The sequence below is a fragment of the Rhamphochromis longiceps genome, linkage group LG9 (assembly GCF_057381845.1).
Source record: "Rhamphochromis longiceps isolate RC_006_pf linkage group LG9, R_longiceps_female_GT1.1, whole genome shotgun sequence".
Lineage (NCBI taxonomy): Eukaryota > Metazoa > Chordata > Actinopteri > Cichliformes > Cichlidae > Rhamphochromis > Rhamphochromis longiceps.
The window spans coordinates 6,165,402-6,185,117 of record NC_140565.1 but is presented as its reverse complement, the minus strand read 5'-3'; the positions used below and the strand labels follow the sequence as shown (position 1 = coordinate 6,185,117).

Genomic DNA, 19,716 nt, shown 5'->3' with positions numbered 1-19,716 from the left:
TTAACATAGCCTGCAGGCTAATTATTTTACAATATGCCTTACTCTAGATCTGACAATAGTTAAAATGATGGCAAGCTTCACAGGGTTGTTTGATATTAAACAGCTTAATATCTGAGAGAGCAGAGAAAGAGATAAGAAGTTACCTGTGAGCTTGTTGTGGCTGAGGACCAGCTGAGTGATATTAGACAGGGTGACTGAAACGACAAGGAATATCAAGTCAACAAAGCAAGGTGACAAAGTGATGACAAGGTACAAGTGTGTGTTATGTTGTTGCACTGTTACCACCAACACAGAGTAGAAGTAGTAAATATATAATACATTGTATAACCAAGAGTCAAAGTTGGAACAATCTGGAATGAGGTTGAGCTCATAAGCAGTTAAATCTGACAGGCAGTTAATACAAAATGTTACCGAGTTCATTTTTCATGGGTTGCAATGTCAGGAACCTGCATACAAAAGCTCCTTGATACAAAGTCTTTTCATGGGCCCGCATGTATGTATTCTTGCTCTCACGGTACTTTTGCATCTAGCCACTTGTAGGCAAATGTTTATATTATACATCCATTCATTCTCTTCTGCTTATCCTGTTCGTGTGGAGTGAGGGGTGTGAGGTGTTCTGCAGTCTCTCCCACCTATCATGGGATCACTGACTCTCACGCCTAGGCCCCATTTAGAATCATCATTAACTTAATCCCACTAACTGCATGTCTTTGAACTGTGGGAAGAAGCTGGAGAACCCGGAGAGAACCTATGCAGAACCTATGAAAAGTTATTGTTGAAGCAAAACAGAGTTATGTATAAGAACTCAGTTCAAAAAGTAAGGGAACATTTGTTTGGCCAATTTCTTTGTTGTAACAATTCTTTTTGCCAATAAATGTCAGGATACCATAAGAAAGCCTGTTTATTCCATAACTTCCTTCAGGATTAATAAAGTATTTCTGATTATTTGCCCTTAAATGGTGCCAAATTTAATCAACTAAGTAGAGTATGAGTATGTGGTTTCTGCCCATGAAAAACTTCCAAATCTTCTGCTACTGATACTTCTGCTAATTGGACTGAATGAATTAAGTCTGAAGAAAACTGACATACTGAAAACGTAATGATCTATTCATTTAACAAACGGCCTCAGCAGCATGAGGAAGAACCATACACAGTCCTCCCCGTCCTCCTCGTTCATCTTCAAGAAGCGTTATTACAACAAACACCTGACCAAAAACTATTTCGTTACTACTTATTTTAAGTGAATATATAATTCTGTTTTGGCCAGTAACAACAGCTTTTCACATCACATTATAGTCACTGTACAACGGTACACACGCTTTAAACATGACGCTATTAGAATACCACAGTTGGAAGTGACGGTCGCAGATGGCTTTCAACAATGTATATTAGTCAGGAGTGGGAACACCAAGCAGTCTTCTCTGTGTGTGTAACTTCTGTGTTATTTCTAGGGTACTTTGACTGTTACGTTAGCAGGCTTAAGAAAGTTTCGAGCTTAAATGGAAGACGGTCTTTTTCTTACATAGTCCTGGGATGTCGAGCATGTTCGAAATACCCCTATCGCACATCTCCACCTCCGGAAGGTTCTTATCTCGACACTCCTCCACAATCTTCTTCAAAGACTTGGACATTTTTTCCTGAAAATCCAAAAGATACAGACGTGTTTAGAAACTCGCAATCTGTAGCTACACTGCAACGCTGAAAGGGGAAGCTCCGCCTCTTCACAATTCTTCTATTTAGCAACGCAAAAAACGGAAGACAGTTGTGTTGATACGAGATGGGCTTACCGTTAAGAAAAGACCGACAAAAAAAGTAAAAAAGAAAAGAAGGAATTTTAGATTTTTAAAATCCTGACACAGCCGTCCTTACAAGCGCACGCCCTACCGGAAGTTTATGTGAGCACTACCATTCCATACTAGGATATTTCCTGTTCCTAGACGCGGTCAGCCACACCTCGGCTTCAGTGCAGCGGTGAACAACGTTGTTAGCAACATTGTTCAAAGTTTAAAAATAGTTAAAAAAAATAAATGATACTGGACACTACTACCGTTATAACTACTATTATTATTATTTAATAATAGTTATATACAGGTCTCCCTTGTAAATGAGACATCGAGTCTCTGGGACTACCTGTAGAAATAAAGATAATATAACTACCAGTTTGTGCTAGCAAAAATTTAAAAAAGTAAGCTAAAAATGTATATTTTCTATTTAATTCAATTTTATTTCACAAATGTTATTATTCTCCCATTTTGTTTTATTTTTCCATTTATGTTTCCAGTTTGTTTTCCATTTATTTATTTGAAGACGAAATCGCTAATAGATTTCTTTTTATTAAGATGGGACAAATTAATTTGACATCACTGCTATAAGGCAGAGGAAACAGGCCAAAGGAGGCATGCAAGGGGAGCTATAATCAAGGATTTGTAGATGTATGATTTTTTTTACCTGAAAATACATAAAGCTTGGACAGAAGGATTCTTTTTTTTTCTTCATTTGTCAGCTTTTTGAGAAGGTCAAATATTCTGCCCTCTCCTCTTTCTGTGTGGTTAAAAATATATTATATTGTCACATTGTGCTCTGTTGTGAATTCATACTGGGAAAATAGGAGCAAACACAATCAAACGTTTTGGATATTAACAGAGATTTGCTCTTTCAGAAAACGTCGATTTGGATTTGGTACATGTTGTCATTTCTGATTTATTTTGAGGAATATTTTGTATTTTGCATATGAGAAGCTCGAGGTTAATTAAACTAACGGGCCTGTCGCTACCTGTACCACATTCCACACCAGCAGGTGGCGGTAATGTTCCGTGTTCTTTAGTTGCCTGATAACCTTTATTGAATACGAAGAAGAAATATGCACCGCATCAGCACGCCGATGTAGTTTATTTTGCCATGGACAATCTACGAGTACTCGAGTTGTATAGTGGCATTGGTGGAATGCATTATGCGTTAAAGGGTAAGCGTATTTGTGGTGGATACAAAGATTTGCTTATTTTGATTTTACTGGTCTATCCAACATGAATCCGGAAACACTGTTGGACTGTCATGCCAGCGCCTTTACTGCCATGCAACGCTCAAAAGTCAGGCCCGTGTTTCGGTTGAGTTTACGTATTACTTGAAGACTTGTGCTGGCTGTGGCGTGACAGCCGAAAAAAGTAGTAAGAAAATGATGACTGAGTGAATCGGAATCCTGATAGGATGGGAAAACTGCCTTTACCGTAAAGAAGAGTGTGCAGTGGGAAACATCATGCTGTTACACGTGTAGAAGTCAGCTTTGAAATATATACATTTTTTTTGTCTAGGGCTCATTTCACAAACGACATTCTTCTCACAGGATTAAGTCACTCTTTATTTTTTCAGCTAAAAAGTGCCATCGACATTAAACAAAAGGCGTTTTTACTACAGCTCCGACCAAAAGGGCTGCATGAACTGCAACAAATATAGTAGAACATATATTAACTGTTCTATAAAGAGATTTAAAGTGGCCAAAAGAACTTTCTTGATTATCATGTAGGTACAATAATGCAGAATCTTAAAGATATATACAAAATAGGCAGTTCTTTATTTTATGTATAACCCCTTCATTGATCCTATTGACTAAAGTCTACATACCAAAATAAACAAATACATTGCACATTAAATATGACACATAGACAGAGATCGACAGAGACAAGACACTCTTGTCAGTCCTTAATATCAATTATTAGCCTTTCCAATGAGTTTCTTAATCACTGGACAGATTCTGTCCAGCTGTTGCAAGGTTCTGCTCTCCATAAGATCTGATGCTACCCCAAAACAGTGCCTGTATCAGCTGAAGAAGTTCGTTCATTAAGGCTCACAGAAACTGCAGAGGAAAAGGAGACTGTTGTTTAGTCAGCTTTTAACAGAATTTCTTTTCTGAAGAACGTCAAGTACTGTGCTTTACTATGCCAGTACTGTTTGAGCTTTCTTCAGGAAGCTGATCAGCAATGTGTCAACAAGACAAGGTAACATGACAAATGCAATACATCACTTTTGTGCCAGTCACAAACAATCGATTTGTTAGCAGTTGATATTTGCATTACATGTGCTGAGTTCAAACATCAATTTTTGTATCAAAGTGACCCAACCGTCCTCTCATCACCATGAAGGTCACCACAAGTCAAAGACTCAACAGCAGCTTTCAGTGGAAGAGCCTGGCCACATCCCATTAGGTCAGAAGCGTAGAAAGAGCATACCCTTTTTGGAAATCCACAGGGTTGCGTGTCCACAAGGGTCAAACTGTCAAAGAGTTCTACTGATAAAGATGTTTAGCACAAATGACATGGACTGTAGGACATCCATTATTTGACCTCTCTGTGAGGAAGAAAGGGTGAATATTTCATGTATGAGAAAGGTAGCATTAATCTCAATTTAATTGTTATTTTTCTAGCTTCTTAACAGGCAGGAATATATTTCTTAAATTGGTATTGATTAGTAAAATAATAAGCAACAGGCCCAAAATAAATAAAAACATATTTTGGTGTTTATTTGAACCTTGCAGTTCAAAGTAACAGGCTGCTGCATACTGCTGTCATTTATGGTTGAGCCTATTTTCTCCTTTTCTCCACCAGTTCACAGCAAAGGTGGAGCTGACAGGGACGGGTAAATGAAATGATACTAATCAAGTTAAATGCAACACATTATCTCATTTTAATAGTAACAAAGACTTATTTTACATCAAATTAACGTCCCTCCAACTTCTGCATTATATAAGCATGTTTCTCTGGCCAAACACAGATTGAGAGAAGGTAGGAGTCATCGCCAGAGCATTTTAGTTGTTTTAACTCACGTCGACCACAGTTTGTGGTTAAGTTAAAAACGTACATAAAAAAGTTGTTGGTTTTAGCAGGCGTGAACGGCCTCAAAACTGCTGACTGTTTACTGTGCCATTCTATTTTGGCTCTCTCACTAGCAGAGGGTGCACTGTTGCTGACGTGTGGCGTAGGAAGAACAGAATGACATAGAACTGAATTCTGTAGAAAAGTCTCATGGTCGAAATGTTGTCACCAACACCACATCCAGCTGTTTGACTCAGGGTTGAACTGATAATTGACCCGCAGCCTGTTACAAGTATGGCTCACCACATGGCCTGACCACCACACCATACCAGAGACAGTGGAAGTAAAATTTTCATGGAATTTGGGGAGGAGATGACATTGATGAGAATGTCAGCCATGCAGACAGAGTCACAGTCGTTTCTGATCACACCTCATTTAATGATCAGTCATTTGTTACAAAGGCTTTTGCAATCAAAAGTTTTGCAGTAGAGCACCTCACATTGAACATTGAATATAATGGGTCTCTACACACCTTTGCATGCATTCTTTCTCACACTCACCTGCCTAATATTATGTCACCATTGTGCTCCTGCTATTCCACTCTGTGCCTTTTTAGCACCCTGTGAACACCTAATAATTTAAATAGTCAGATTGCCAGTAGACAGTGGGCCTGATTGTGGGGTGTGATAGGGTCTGCTGAGGACCGGTAATCATGTTTCTGGTTTTCTTGTCACTGGTGGAATAATAAACCACATGGCTGTGTGGCATTAAGTTGAGTTGGTAATCTGGGACGTAAACAGCCATAACCAGGACTACACCATCTGTTGTCACCTGTCATTGCAATCCCTCCTGCTTTCTTTTTTTGCCTGCAGTATCTGTTGACCTGTAGAATGTAAAAAACAAAAAACAAAAAAACAAGCGTCTTCAAGATCCCAACTTTTTCCATCAGTGTGATTTTTTTATTTTATTTTTTTTAATAATCTGGTGAGAAATTAAACTGTGGAATGATAAACTAGAGCCTTAGGTAAACCCGAAAATAAAATGAAATAAGTAATACAATGCAACTCATTATTACTATTATTATTTATCCATTTTGCAGAGAGTGGCATACCTGCCCAAGTTGTAACTGCCATTGACATAAACACCACAGCAAATCAAGTCTACAAGCACAACTTCCCCGACACTCCCCTCTGGAACAAGACTATAGAGGTTAGTGATCATGGAGCGTTGGTCCATTGCTGATCAAACTATCAATCATATTTAAAATCCTTTTCTTTTCTTACTTTAGGGCATAACATTAGATGAATTCAACAAGTTGTCTTTTGATATGATATTGATGAGTCCTCCTTGCCAACCCTTTACCAGGTATGATTTCAGTGTTTTGTATGTACTAAAATCCAAAATTTTGCAATCGTGATGGTGACGTGATGAGAATGATCTCTTATTCAGAGTTAAACTATCGTGCAAAGCCTGCATCGTAAAAAAGGCAATTTTTAAGACTACAGTGGAACCCCGACTTACGAATACCCCATTTAACGAAAAATTCAAGTTACGAAGGCACTTAACGGCAAAATTTCTGCCTGTGTTACGGCAAAATGCCCGTGTAACAAAATCCGCTGGCTCTGATTGGCTGAGCCCACAATGCCTTCAGAATCATGTGACAACCCTCTTGGCTTTCGTACTTGCGCTTCGCTGTTCCACTTGAACGATGTATTGTTGTTGCAGTTAGCAATTAACCTATAGCCTATTGTTCACTCAAAAGGCGCGATGGGTGCTTCGACTTACGAAAATTTTCAACTTACAAAAGACCCTCGGGAACGAATGAATTTCTTAAGTCGGGGTTCCACTGTACTTAATTACGTAGATATAAATAAATCAATAAAAACAACCTTTTCACTAATCGTCAGATACAACAGACCATAATGAGTCTTTGTGAAGATAATATAATAAAATATTTAATATTAATATTTCTGTATGAACGGGTGACAAATTCCCTTATTTTGAGTTTTCATTGCATGTTTGTCACAGTGAAATGTGGCAGATCATCAAACAAACTTATATTTGACAAAGAAAACACAAGTGAACATAATCATCATCAGGCTGTTGTTGTGTATTATCGCTATGTAAATAAAACTGAAGCTGTATTTGGGCTTTGTCTGTAGTGTTCTTAGTGAGTTTTTCCATTTTTCAGAGAGCTGTTGATGACTTCCTATAAAAAGGAATTACACTTCCAGCCTGTAAATGACAAATGCATAGACTTTTTTTTAGTTACTATCACTACATGATGTTCAAAATTAAGACAACGTGCTTAACCCAAAAGTTTAGATTCGGGTCCCCTAACCTAAGTTCATGAGTATAAAATTAAATTTCATTTAGGGGGATAAAGGTTGACTAGTTGTATTTCACACATTTCTCCCTACCAGCAGATGCCCACTGTAAAACCCAGAAACTAGTTTCTCTCTAACAGGACTTTAACTGTCTTAGGTGCAGCGTAACACACTGAAACGGGGACCAGCTTGATATAGTCAGCCTAGAAAAAACACTTTTGTTGAGCAACTTAAAACTTGTTCCACCTTGTTTCGTTTGTTTCTCCGCAGGATAGGCCTTCAAGGGGACGTTACTGACCCCAGAACCAAGAGCTTCCTTTATGTCCTTGATCTTCTGCCAAGGTCTGAAAGATCCAAAATTTCAGTCAACTTCTGGAAACCTAAATGAAATGAAAAACTACACTAATTTTTTATTTTGCTTAACAGTCATAATACACAGCTACTTTGTTTGCTTGTAGTAGCCATTCAGATTATCAGATAGGTAGCTATCAATTTTAAGAAAATCAACCAAATTGATGTCAAACATTTGTGCTACATTTGTGCTGGCTCCTCGGTCTAGGTCGGGTTATGGGGGGCGTGGTTTGTGGCGTGGCTGCAGGGGAGGCTGACACACCTGAGTTCGATCAGCTCATCAAGCCTCCCCTGTATTAAACGTGAGGTGATTGTTGTTGTGTGTGCCTGTGGCTGAAAAGCGTGTGATGAGAGCAGCAACTGGAAATAAAGTGCGTTGGTCCGTCATTGCTGTCACACAATTGTTTCAAGCCTTGAACTCGTGCATGTTTAGGGCTGCTCTTACAGTATCCACTGATATTTTGTGAGTGTATGGCAGTTACGCACTTGTGCATGATGCTGCCGACTACACCTCTTTATTAGCCAGTTTCCCAGACATGAATTAAGCCTAGCTTAACCATTTCAAAAGTACTATAGGCTTCGGTTAATACATGACCATTTACCGGGAGCCAGCTGTTTCACAAAACACACTCAAGTCACTGTCATTGTGCTCTTTCCATCACACTGAACTTGTGCAGCAATGTAATTCTGTGTCCATGTTCATGGCTGACCATTTTGTTGGCTGCACTATTTATATATTTCATCAAATGGCAGTTCCAAACACAGATTAGCAAATGGTCCAAGGTCTCTTGATGCCAGCTGTGGTTGGATATGCAATAAGACTGATTTCTCTCAGCAAACTCTCCCATGCTTTGTTCCTAACGTGTATGTGCCATTGTGTTATTAGGCTGCAGAGGCTACCACGTTTCATCCTGCTGGAGAATGTGAAAGGCTTTGAGACCTCCTCTGCCAGGTAATTACTGGGCACACTAAGCACATGAAGGCCTGAAAGCTCAGCAAGTAACATGGAGAGTAAGCAGGGAGTCTAGAAATCTACCCATGTTTTCTCTATCTGCAAAAAAAAAAATCCAAAAGTAGTCTAGTAATTGTAATTGAGTAAATAGAATAATTGTATAATAATATAGTCATACTTCAGTTGTTGTGGGGGGTTTTTTCACCATATTGATTTCAGCAAACACATTTATATCCAAAATCAAAGTGCAGCATGAAAAGAACATCCACAGACATGCACTCATCTATTTAGACAACATGACGTGTTAAGAAATATTTATTTTCACCCTGTTTTTGATCAGTTTCTGACAAAGCCTGTGCTCTTTGAACTCTAAACATACTTATAGAAATGATCAAAAGAGGCCGGGCGGGATTGAAATGACATCATGTTTATGAGACATCATGATGACTTCTTGATAATCTAAAAGTCATAAAAAATGCCGACACGATTGATTGGTGTCGGTTGAATTTGGAAGTGTGCTTACTTACAAAGAAAGAACAGTCAATAATTTTTATGGTTCAGAGATTTTAATGGTGTAAGAGAGAGAATATTAACCAACAATTAAGAAAAAACATGAAAGTTACAAATTGATTTGCAAGTCGTTGAATGAAATAAATATTTGATCCCCTACAAGCCGGTTAGAATACTGGCTCCCACAAACTGGCTGTGTGCTCAATACACAGCTTAAAATCAATCAATCAATCAATCAATCAATTACAGATACATCTGATTTCAACGTATGTGTAGGTTGTTCTTCCATTCCAGCCACTCCAACACAATGGGCAAAAACAAAAAGCTGGTATATAATGTCAGGAACAAGATTATACATACCTGCACAGGCTGGAATGGTGTCACAAGTTAACAGCAAGAAGCTTGGTGACCAATGTTGGTGCGATTAATCTGAATTGCAAGAAATGCAAAACAATTGTTAAACATCCTCAGTCTGGAGCTCCATGCAAGATGTCAACTCCTGGGCTGCTGAGCATGAGATGTGTGTCGGATCGGTCCGAAACTACTTTAAAAACTTTAAAAATAAAGCTTCATTAAAAGAAAACAACTGTAAAACGACAGAATATTCTTTCTTTGTAAGTGAGCAAATTACAGATTCAGTTTTTTGATAACTTCTATAGAAATTAGAATTGTAATAAAAGTTAACATGATAAAAGGATCCTTATATGAACATCTTCAATAAACAACTTTAATGCAAAATCAATACTGTGAGAAATATTATTAAATGGAATAATGCTGTAAAGAATGTTATTAATGCAATTATAATGATGCAGGTTATATGGCAGCAATAAAAGAATTTCTGTATCTCCACAGTCTCTAATTCTAAAAATTACTTTAATGATTATACAAATGTGAAAACTATACACAATTGAAGACAATAAAGACATAACTATTTTACTCAATTCTGTAGGGCACGTTTGGTGAAAACGCTGACGGAGTGTGGATATACTTTCCAGGAAATCATGATCTCACCCATAAGTGTAAGAAAGACAAACTCTTACTGACTTGATTAGATTACTGAAGTTTGCTGATAATATAAAATGTTTCTTTGTGCCCATTTCACTGTTATATTCATTAATCAGGTTGGGATCCCAAATTCAAGACTTCGTTATTTTCTGATTGCAAAGATTTCCACAGAAGATTTAAACACCCAGGCACCTTCAAAGGTGAGGTATCGTGCAATGTGTAACAAAAAATTGTTATTTTGTATGTTTGTGGGGGGTTTTTTGAATATGAATATGTTCAAACAGCTGTTATGTAACAATTATATTCAGCACAATATTCCTCAATATTAATATTTTTCTCAAAAAGAGCACTTAGTAAAAATTGTTGATGTGCCAATTTACACAAGAGCTGGACTAGAAATCGTTGGCAGCAGATCTTATCGAATGATAATATGGTTATATGGACTTTCCCATATAACCAGAGGAAAAGTCAAACGGAGCTGGCGATGCAAATCAAGCATTTTGTATAAAATCAAAATGGCGTCATTTTTAAAATGCCACCAATTTGCTAGAACATTTAGAACACAGTCATATAATAATCACACAGCCAGATCATGTATGTTTGCTGCTATGGGGCCAGTAGGCATAGCAGTATTGTGTGTCACTTCTCAGACAAAACCTCTACATCAGTACTGATAAAGGAGCAGAAGAAGACAAAACTAGAAGCAAAGAAATTGCTTGTTTTTTTTGTTTTCTTTTCTTCATAGTTTTTTCCATTTTTTAAAAAAAAGCAGAGGGGACGTCAGTTTGGTGTCAGCTTTGTTGTATGGCGTGTTTGCCAGCACCGCACAGCAGATATAATGAGACCCGTAGTCTTCTTTGATGTCCACATGAAGTGTGCTGCCTGGGCCACATGTACAGTTGATGCATTGTTATGTAAATTGTCCCCAGAGGAGTCAGCAGAATCACAAGAACTTAAGAGCTATATGGACATTCGCAGTGACTCAATGACTTGAAGAAAATATTATTGTTAAGTAATCGCTGTGTTCATATATATAACCTCAGTCTTAGACACTGTTTCAAAGAGGCTGAAATGAGACAGATACTTTAAATAGCCAAGAACAACTTCACTTTTCACATGAATTTTCAACGTATTCCTTATTCGCACTGGGTCATTACAGCTGGTAGCTCGGCACATTTGATTTTTTAAACATACAGATTATTTGCCCTTCCTTGCAACCTTTCCTGTCCCCTAGCAGATTTGTTTCTCGTCCTAGAAACATCTTGAGATCTTTCGCTTGTTAACCAAATATGAAAACCCAGATTTAAAGTACATTTTCTGACAAGTTGATGATATCACCAACAAATGTCACAGGCTCATATGATTTGGAAAGCCTTGCATACTCAGCAGGATTCATAATTTTGATTATGTATGCATTGGTTAGCACATCAACAAGGTTTAGAGCTCCAGCTGGGTTCTCCCCAACTGTCTGGAGTTCTCCCTGTGCCTGGGTGGGTTTCTTCCATATACTCCAGCGTTTTCTCTCAGTCCAAACATATGTATGTTACTGGTGATTCTAAATTGGCCATGGATGTGAGGTAGATACAGTTTTTAAACTATGTAGAATAAAGTGTTATATGAACGTATGGTTAGATATGGTTATGAATTGTAATCTCAGGCAGTTTTAAGTGGCCACTAAGGACCCCACAGTGCTCATTTGTATATATTTATGTATGTAAGATTTTATAGAAAGTTTCTCATTTTAGATTTTAGACTTCTTCCCACATCTTGCTGAGAGTGATTCTTCTGAGCATCCTACATTTTTGAGTCCTGCCTGTCAAGGTGCCAGCCAGCCAGAGGAAGGAACTGATGTCCTGTTTAAGCTAGAGACAACAGCAGAAGCCCAGAGGAAGATTCGTCAGAACAGCAATTTGTCTGTTAAGCAGATCAAAGAATTCTTGGAACCACAAATGGAAGTAAACATGGAACCTTATCTCCTTCCTCCTAAAACACTGTTGCGATATGGTCTAGTCTTGGACATTGTTCAGCCCACATGCAGGAGGTCTGTCTGCTTCACTAAAGGGTGGGTTCATTAATTCTCTTCATCTTATCATCATTCCCTTCATTATTTTTAATGAACAATATGAATAGTAGGGGCGATCGTGGCTCAACAGTTGGCAGTTCGTCTTGTAATCGGAAGGTTGTCGGTTCGAGCCCCTGCTCCGTCAGTCTCGGTCGTTGTGCAAGACACTTCACCCGTTGCCTACTGGTGGTGGTCAGAGGGCCCGGTGGTGCCAGTGTCCGGCAGCCTCGCCTCTGTCAGTGCGCCCCAGGGCGGCCGTGGCTACAATGTAGCTGCCATCACCAGTGTGTGAATGTGTGTGTGAATGAGTGGATGACTGAATGTAGTGTAAAGCGCTTTGGGGTCCTTAGGGACTAGTAAAGCGCAATACAAATACAGGCCATTTACCATTTACCATGGTAAACAGGTTTAGCAAAGTGTGAAAAAAATTGATTGTGGAAAAAAATCTTGAGCCACTATTCACTTCTTTTTATTTCTCTAGGAAAATGGGAAAGCTGCAGCAATTTATTCAAACATGTGCGAGCATACATGGAAATACAGCATACAAAAACAGAGTTAGGCAGAAAAACATAGTTAGGACATTGCACACAGAGCGTGTTCGTAAAAAGTAATGTGAAATTCCTAATTTTTCCAAACTTATCACGTAACTCAAGACTAACATTCTGTTGGTAGGAAGAGAAGAGTAGATATGACTTTTGAATCTGCTGTTCACGATGTATCTCCTTTTTTAGGCCCTCTACTTCTTTTTTCTTCCACTTGTCCAATTTCTTTTTAAGAATACACTGAACACAATGCCAAGATATGGCCAGTGTTCAGCTTACCTTTCAAACTTGTACTTTTTTTTTTTTTTTTACAGAATTTGCAGTTTGCAGTATAGACTGCTAATAACGACTCGCCTAAAGATACAAAAGCTGGTTCTTTGTGTGTGTGTGTGTGTGTGTGTGTTACCGAAATAATTTTTTGTGTTTGTGCAATGGTTAATCCACCAGTATGCATAAAATCTTTAAAGTATTTTCGTTGCAGTGTCTATATGGTGTATAAATTAAATTAAAATGAGTAATTTTGTTATTTAACTTTGTTCATGTTGTTTCTCCATAGCTATGGCCGGTATGTGCAGGGAACAGGCTCAGTATTGCAGTGTTGCATGGAAACCAAGGTACGTTTGGGTTTTTGTAAAAGTGAACGATCTCTGTGAATGCTGCCTATTCCAGAGAAATCATAGATTAATGCTGCAGAAAAGCTAAAGAGTAAGCACACAGTTAGTTACTTTAGAGCCAAATGCACTCAGTGGGGCTATTTATTACTAAGCTGATGACTGCTCATTAGAGCTCTGAGACTCTAAACTGGATTCACTTAAACATTAAAACTTTTAGTGCCCCATAGCTTGAGATATGGAAAATGCTTTAGTTTGTTACAAAGAAGTGAAATGAATCTGATTGATTGAACAGGTATTCTTGGTGTTCTAGAAGCTGTAGTTCTCAGCAATAAGAAAAACTTGGTGAAAAGTTTGCTGTTCTAACAATATACTTTTTATTCAGAAATCAACCAAAGGCTTAATCTATATGCAAAGTGGATATGAGCTGAGCAAGTACAGTGTTGGTGTCCTGTTTTAGAATCATATATTAATGCACATAGAGCGATAAAACAGTTGTCAAATTGTTGAAAGAAAACAGATTTGGAATAAAGTTGCACCTAAAAATCGATATTTATTGCTGACTCTCATTTGGGAAACACATAGTCTTTAGACAGAACTTTCCTACTCTTCCTGCAGAGGTCCAAGGAATCTTCCAGGAATAGTGATGCTATTTTCTGGATTTTTGATTGGTCAGTAGGCAGTGATTTTATAGATGTTAATCTCTAGGGTAAATTGCCTTATACCTCGGTATAAATTGAATCACCTTCATAGTAAAGCAAACCCAGGGTAAAACCTAAAGTTACCTGCCTTCAGGCTTCTAACCCTCAGTGTCATCTAGGGATGGGTATCGTTTAGGTTTTATCTGATACCGGTGCCAAACCGGTACTTTTGAAACTGTACCGGTGCTTAAAGAATGAAGAACACAAACTTTGTCCAAAAACCTCTCATGTTTTCCACTTTTTCTTTGGTCATTTTAGCCTTTTTAGCCAGGGTGAAGGGAGTATCTGCCATCAAACAAGAAGACAGCTGCATGTAACTACGACAGTGTTTGCTAGTTCACCTTACATGCATTAATGTAATAACGTGGTTAGCCTACTCAACGTAAATTACACACGAACAACATGAAGCTACTCATGCAGTGAAGAACGGCTGCTGCTGCATCATCATCCTCATCATTTCTGCTACACTGGCAGGGCTAGGGGCCAGGACTCTCCTCTTCGTGTTTTTGGGGGATGTTGCTAACTCCGGGTCCGATAACAGGCACCACACCCGCAGTAGATGCGCTTGGTGTGAGGTCTCGCAGCAAGCTATCAAATACGGCGCATTTTTCGGCTTTTAAAAAAAACGCTATGCGTCGCCAGGTGTTTCATCAGATTTGAGGTGTTACCTCCTTTGACAGTATCACAGTATCAGCTTAAAGCACTTGTTGCAGGCTGCTGAGTTTGCATCTTTTGCTGTGAAGTACAGCCAGACTTTGACCGCTTCGCCTTGGGCATTTTTAATCTGTAGCTCTGCTCTAAAAGAACGGACGTACCTGGACCCGCCTACTATCCTCGGAAACGTAAAATGATTGGCTAGAATTCAAAGTGTATCACATCTCAGGAAAAAAAAGCACCAAAATAAAGCACCGAAATGTGCGCTGCTTTTCGGTCTGGTTACTACCGTTTATGTCAGAACTGGTGCCATCATGGCACTGGATACCGGTACCCATCCCTAGTGTCATCTGATGTTTTTTGTTTTTGTTTTGTTTTTTTTCACATTCCATTAATAACTCTATTTTTAAACTCAAAATTTAAGAGTAAGTCCTTGAGCAATTAAGCCCAGAAGCTTTTTACTATCTTTGAATGAGCAAAATTGAGCAAAACTCATATAAATTTATAAAGCTACATCCTAGATAGGACTCCAAAATGCACAACAGATTCGCTACTGTCATTGGTTTTGTGAATATCATCTTACTTTACAGTTACCAAAAAAATACTCGATGGCAGCCATGCCATGCTGATATTTGCATGATAAATCTGTGTATGCTAAATATAAAACCGGTCTTACCACTGTGGTGATCCTTCCCAGAAAGCTGTATGAATGGATTTAATTATTTTTTAAAAAAGAATTTTTGCATTTCCCGTGTAAGAAAGAAAAGAATCTTATGCTTGCTTTTGCTTTGTGTCCTGTGCAGATTGAAAGTGTCTTTATGGGTCTGGACCAGTGCTCTGAGGAGGAGAAACTTCAGCGGCTGTTAAAACTGAAGCTTCGTTATTTTAGTCCCAGAGAAGTAGCCAACCTCATGGGATTCCCTCAGCATTTAAGTAAGTCATAAGTCATAAATCTGTCCATTGTTGGAACTATGCGTCTTTAAGAATTCTTATGACCATTGTGCGCTATCAAAATCTACTTTCATAGATGGATAGATGTTACTCTTTGTAGGTGATCGTCTACAGTAGTACTTAATTTTTTAAACTATTTATTTAAAGGTCATGAAATGCTTAATATTTTGTTATATTGTCATTGTATAGGGGGGGCGACCGTGGCTCAGGGGGTTGGGAATCGCATCTGTAACCGGAAGGTCGCCGGTTCGATCCCTGGGCTCTCTGTTCTGGTCGTTGTGTCCTTGGGCAAGACACTTTACCCTACTTGCCTACTGGTGTTGGCCAGAGGGGCCGATGGCGCGATATGGCAGCCTCGCTTCTGTCAGTCTGCCCCAGGGCAGCTGTGGCTACAACTGTAGCCTCCACCAGTGTGTGAATGTGAGAGAGAATGAATAGTGGCATTGTAAAGCGCTTTGGGTGCCTTGAAAAGCGCTATATGAATCCAATCCATTATTATTATTATTATTATAGATGATGATCTAGGGGATTGACTGTGGTTTTCCCATTAATACAATAAATCAGTCATTGAGTAAAATAATAGGGGTGCAAAGATACTCGTATCAATAGTGATCCGTTCGATACGGTGCTTTCGGTTCAGTACGCATATGTATCAAACAATACAAAATTTTTAATTTATTTTATCAACTTTTCTTCTGACGATGCTGTCTGTGTTGAGAGCTCAGTGGATCTGCGCTCGACTACTTCGCCTAGGCTGCACTGTTGAGCGCAGATCCACTGAGTGCAGCGCAAGCTAGCGAGACAGAAGCTAAGCTCGTTGCAACATGGCAAATTGAACCTCCCCCACCCTCATTCAGATCTGGCCTTTGGAACTATTTTGGTCTTCATGTGAAGTGTGACCCTGAAGGTAAGCACGTATGTCGGATGTGCCACGCAATGCTCAATTACATGGGTGGGAACTAGTGCGTTAGCGCAGTTAGCTCATTAACGTGTTGGCCGTCCAGCCCCACGCACGGGGCGATCCACGGTAGCTCGTTAACGGAGATTTGCCGTGTTGTTGGGTTAACGTCATTTCAGATTAACGCTGACAGCACTAGTGGGAACACAACGAATATGACTGCACATTTACTCCGACATCATCCTAGTGCAAAGACAAGTGGAAGCAGACAAAAACAACAAGCAGGCATGCTACAAACTTTACCCGAGTCATTTAGACAGCCGTTAGCACATGATTCTCCTTATGGGGACCTGATATGTTTAATATGCTGCTGAGAATATAGCCCAGAAGAAGCGTATAGTATAGCTTTTATTTTGGAAAGAGCCATTTCTCTGTAATAAACTCTCTTTTCCAAAGATGAGTGATTTCTCGATCAGATAGATTTATTATTTTTATTACTTTGTTGTTTCAGCAACATTACATTTAAAAACTGTACGTTTGAGTTAAAATATATATTTATAATTTTAATAAATGACAAATTAAAAAAGCATGAACATTTTTTTTGTATCGAAAAAATATTGAACCGTGACACCAAAGTACCGAACCGAACCATGAATTTTGTGTATCGTTGCACCCCTATAAAATAAGCATTTAATTCTCAAGAATGACATGACTTAGTATTTTGTGGAGAAACCCTTGTTGGCAAGTACAGAGATGAGATGTTTCTTGTAGTTGGAAGAGGGATTTTGATCCAATCATCTTTACAGAAACTCTCTAAATCTTTTAGGTTTCTTGGCTCTAGCTTGGCATCTCAAAGCTTAAGCTCCCTACACAGATTTCCTATAGGCTTGAGGTCTGGAAACTGGCTAGGCCACTCCTTAATGTGGTTCTTCTTTCACCACTTCTTTGTTACCTTGGCAGTATATTTTGGGTGATTGTCGTGCTGGAAGACCCACCCATGACCCATCTTCAGTGTTCTGACTGACAGAAGCTGGTTCTCGACCCCGTCCAGAGCAGCAAAGGCATCCTGTACACTTAGAAAAAAACAGCCCGAAACCATAACGTTCACACGTCTGCGCTTGAGTTTGGTGATGGTGTTCATCATTTCTCTTCCTCCAAACACTCAAGATGATGCCAGAGCCTTTAGGTTTCATCTGACCATAGCAGTTTCTCCCAAGCCTTCTCTGAATAATTTAGATGTTAGCAAGCGGGCTTGTACATTTGCCTTCTTAAGCAGGGGGACCTTGCAGGCGCTGCAAGATTTCGGTCCATTACGGCATAGTGGGTTACCAGTGGTGTTCTTGGGGACTGTGGTTCTAATTGCCTTCAGATCATTAACAAGCTCCTTCTCTGTAGTTCAGCCACATACTTCATGATCATCCTCGTCCCATGGGCCAAAATATTGATTGGAACTCCAGACTGAGAGCAACTGATGGTCTTTTTATGTAACTTTCATTTCCATGTAATTGCAGTAAAATCAATTTTCATCTTCTCAGATGCCATTCAAGCTTTGTGCAGGTCTACAATCTTGTCCCCGGTGTTCTTTGACAACTGTTTGTTCTTGCACATAATGGTGGAGAGATTGAAATGGAAGAAACTGATTCAGTAGACAGGTGTGGTTTATATACATACACATGCTGGTCTGTCTCTCTCGATTAAAATGAAACTACCATTAAAGTTAGAGACTGCTCATTTCTTTGTAAGCAAACAAACTTCAAATACAGCAGGGGATCAGCAGATTTCTCTCACTGTATCTTAATATATTTTTATTCTCCTTCTAATGTAGAATATCAAACAATGTTAAGTCAGAAATATAATTATATACACAATACATGTATTGTGGCTTTATATTTTTGCCACCTATCATGGTACTACTGCTGTTAGGAAGAATACATCGTAGATGGTGTCTTTTGCAGAATTATCATTCGTTTAACAACAGACTCTGTTTTCAAGTGTAAAAGTATAAAACATAATTTACATCTAACATCTTACTTTTCTGTACAAGTTAAGAAGCCTTTTGTTACATCGAATTATTAAACATGTATTAAGCATCATATGCTTAACCTGACATACACTTGTAGGATTAGTTCCACACAACATAATTGAACTATGAAACAATGTTATTGTTTGGGCCCATACATACAGAAATGTGCTGCAATGGTTAGACACAGACTTGTAATTCATATGTTATTTTGCTGAAACATGAAGTGGATTGTATTCGTATTTGCTTGTTGTTTAATTATTTTTTTAAATACAGGTCCGTCGGCACATACACAAAGCGATTCACAAACGATTCTATGCTAGACAGTAACATGTGGTTTCCCATGTCTATTGGCTCTCTGTGTAGACAGATATATATATATTTCACTTTATTGATTTATTTTTTATCTGTTTCTTCTTTTTTTAGCCATGAATAATAACGTGGCCCAGTGTTTATATATTTTCTTTATCACTTTTTTCTGTTTTGTTTGCAGTCTTTCCAGAGAAGATCCCTACCATTCAGCAGTATAGACTACTGGGAAACAGCCTCAATGTTGTTGTGGTGGCAAAACTTCTGCAGCTGTTGGTCTCCTAGCACTTCTGGGGAAGACACCATTGTTGTACATGTTTGGATTATATTACAATGCCCCTGTATAGCTGAATGTATAGTTGAGATTTTGTATGAATGGTCATTCTTTTAATATTTCTAAAACACAAAAACAGTTTTTGTGATCACCATTAGCCAATTTAAAATGAATGCCTCTCACATGTGTGTATATCTTCTGTTTCAGTGTGATTTTTTTTTCTCATCACAATATATTTTCTAATAAAAATAAGTCTAAAAACTGTAGAGCACATTTTGTACAGTATTTACTCTAGAGTTATTCAACTATTCATTTATTTAACAATATTGTTATTTTTGTGAATATTGTTACATTTCTATAGTATATAAATTTATGCATTTGGTTTACTTAGTTTATTATATATACGGTTTAAACTTTAATTACTTTTTGCCTTTCTTTTTCCCCATACAGTATACTTCTGTCATTTCTGTGTATCAGTAAGTAGTATTAGTGAAATTTGGTTGCTCAAAGAAATGTAAACTTGGAATAGTTTTACGTTTATAACCTAAACGTAGTTTACATTTCTCATTGATCTCATTGGCACCCTGCTAGCTGAGCTCCATACACACTGATCCTAGCGCACAGCTTCCTGCCAAACAGGACAGCACGACAAACAGAAGTGTATATACATTTCTGTGCTGATGGGGTGCATTGTCATCTGTTGGTGTTGTTGGCGGTTCTTTGTGCGAGTCCAAAGTCAATTCA

General features: G+C 38.4%; 2 protein-coding genes across 2 annotated transcripts in view; one reads left to right on the top strand and one right to left on the bottom strand.

Moving 5' to 3' along the window:
• Positions 1-1,919, bottom strand: part of rsu1 (Ras suppressor protein 1) — a 39,499-nt gene extending 37,580 nt beyond the window's left edge. Inside the window, exons 1-3 of the mRNA XM_085418073.1 lie at positions 1,788-1,919; positions 1,523-1,637; positions 144-194 (exon numbers count right to left, since the gene is read on the bottom strand). Of these exons, the coding sequence (XP_085274199.1) occupies positions 144-194; positions 1,523-1,631 (160 nt within the window). The 5' untranslated portion in view covers positions 1,632-1,637; positions 1,788-1,919. The remainder of the gene's footprint in view (positions 1-143; positions 195-1,522; positions 1,638-1,787) is intronic.
• A 923-nt stretch (positions 1,920-2,842) lies between these two features.
• On the top strand, positions 2,843-19,238 carry trdmt1 (tRNA aspartic acid methyltransferase 1). The gene is made up of 11 exons (XM_085418072.1): positions 2,843-2,962; positions 5,905-6,014; positions 6,094-6,170; positions 7,403-7,474; positions 8,370-8,435; positions 9,895-9,964; positions 10,067-10,150; positions 11,696-12,012; positions 13,111-13,168; positions 15,324-15,453; positions 18,883-19,238. Exons 1-11 carry the CDS (start codon positions 2,899-2,901, stop codon positions 18,981-18,983), a joined length of 1,149 nt encoding a protein of 382 aa, XP_085274198.1. The 5' UTR covers positions 2,843-2,898; the 3' UTR covers positions 18,984-19,238.
• Positions 19,239-19,716: the final 478 nt, after the last annotated feature.

Bases quoted from the DNA above. Each gene is read 5' to 3' on its own strand.
- trdmt1 (XM_085418072.1), top strand. From the start codon at position 2,899: ATGGACAATCTACGAGTACTCGAGTTGTATAGTGGCATTGGTGGAATG. The intron at 2,963-5,904 runs GTAAGCGTATTT...TCCATTTTGCAG, and splicing joins AATGCATTATGCGTTAAAGG to AGAGTGGCATACCTGCCCAA. The intron at 12,013-13,110 runs GTGGGTTCATTA...GTTTCTCCATAG, and splicing joins TCTGTCTGCTTCACTAAAGG to CTATGGCCGGTATGTGCAGG.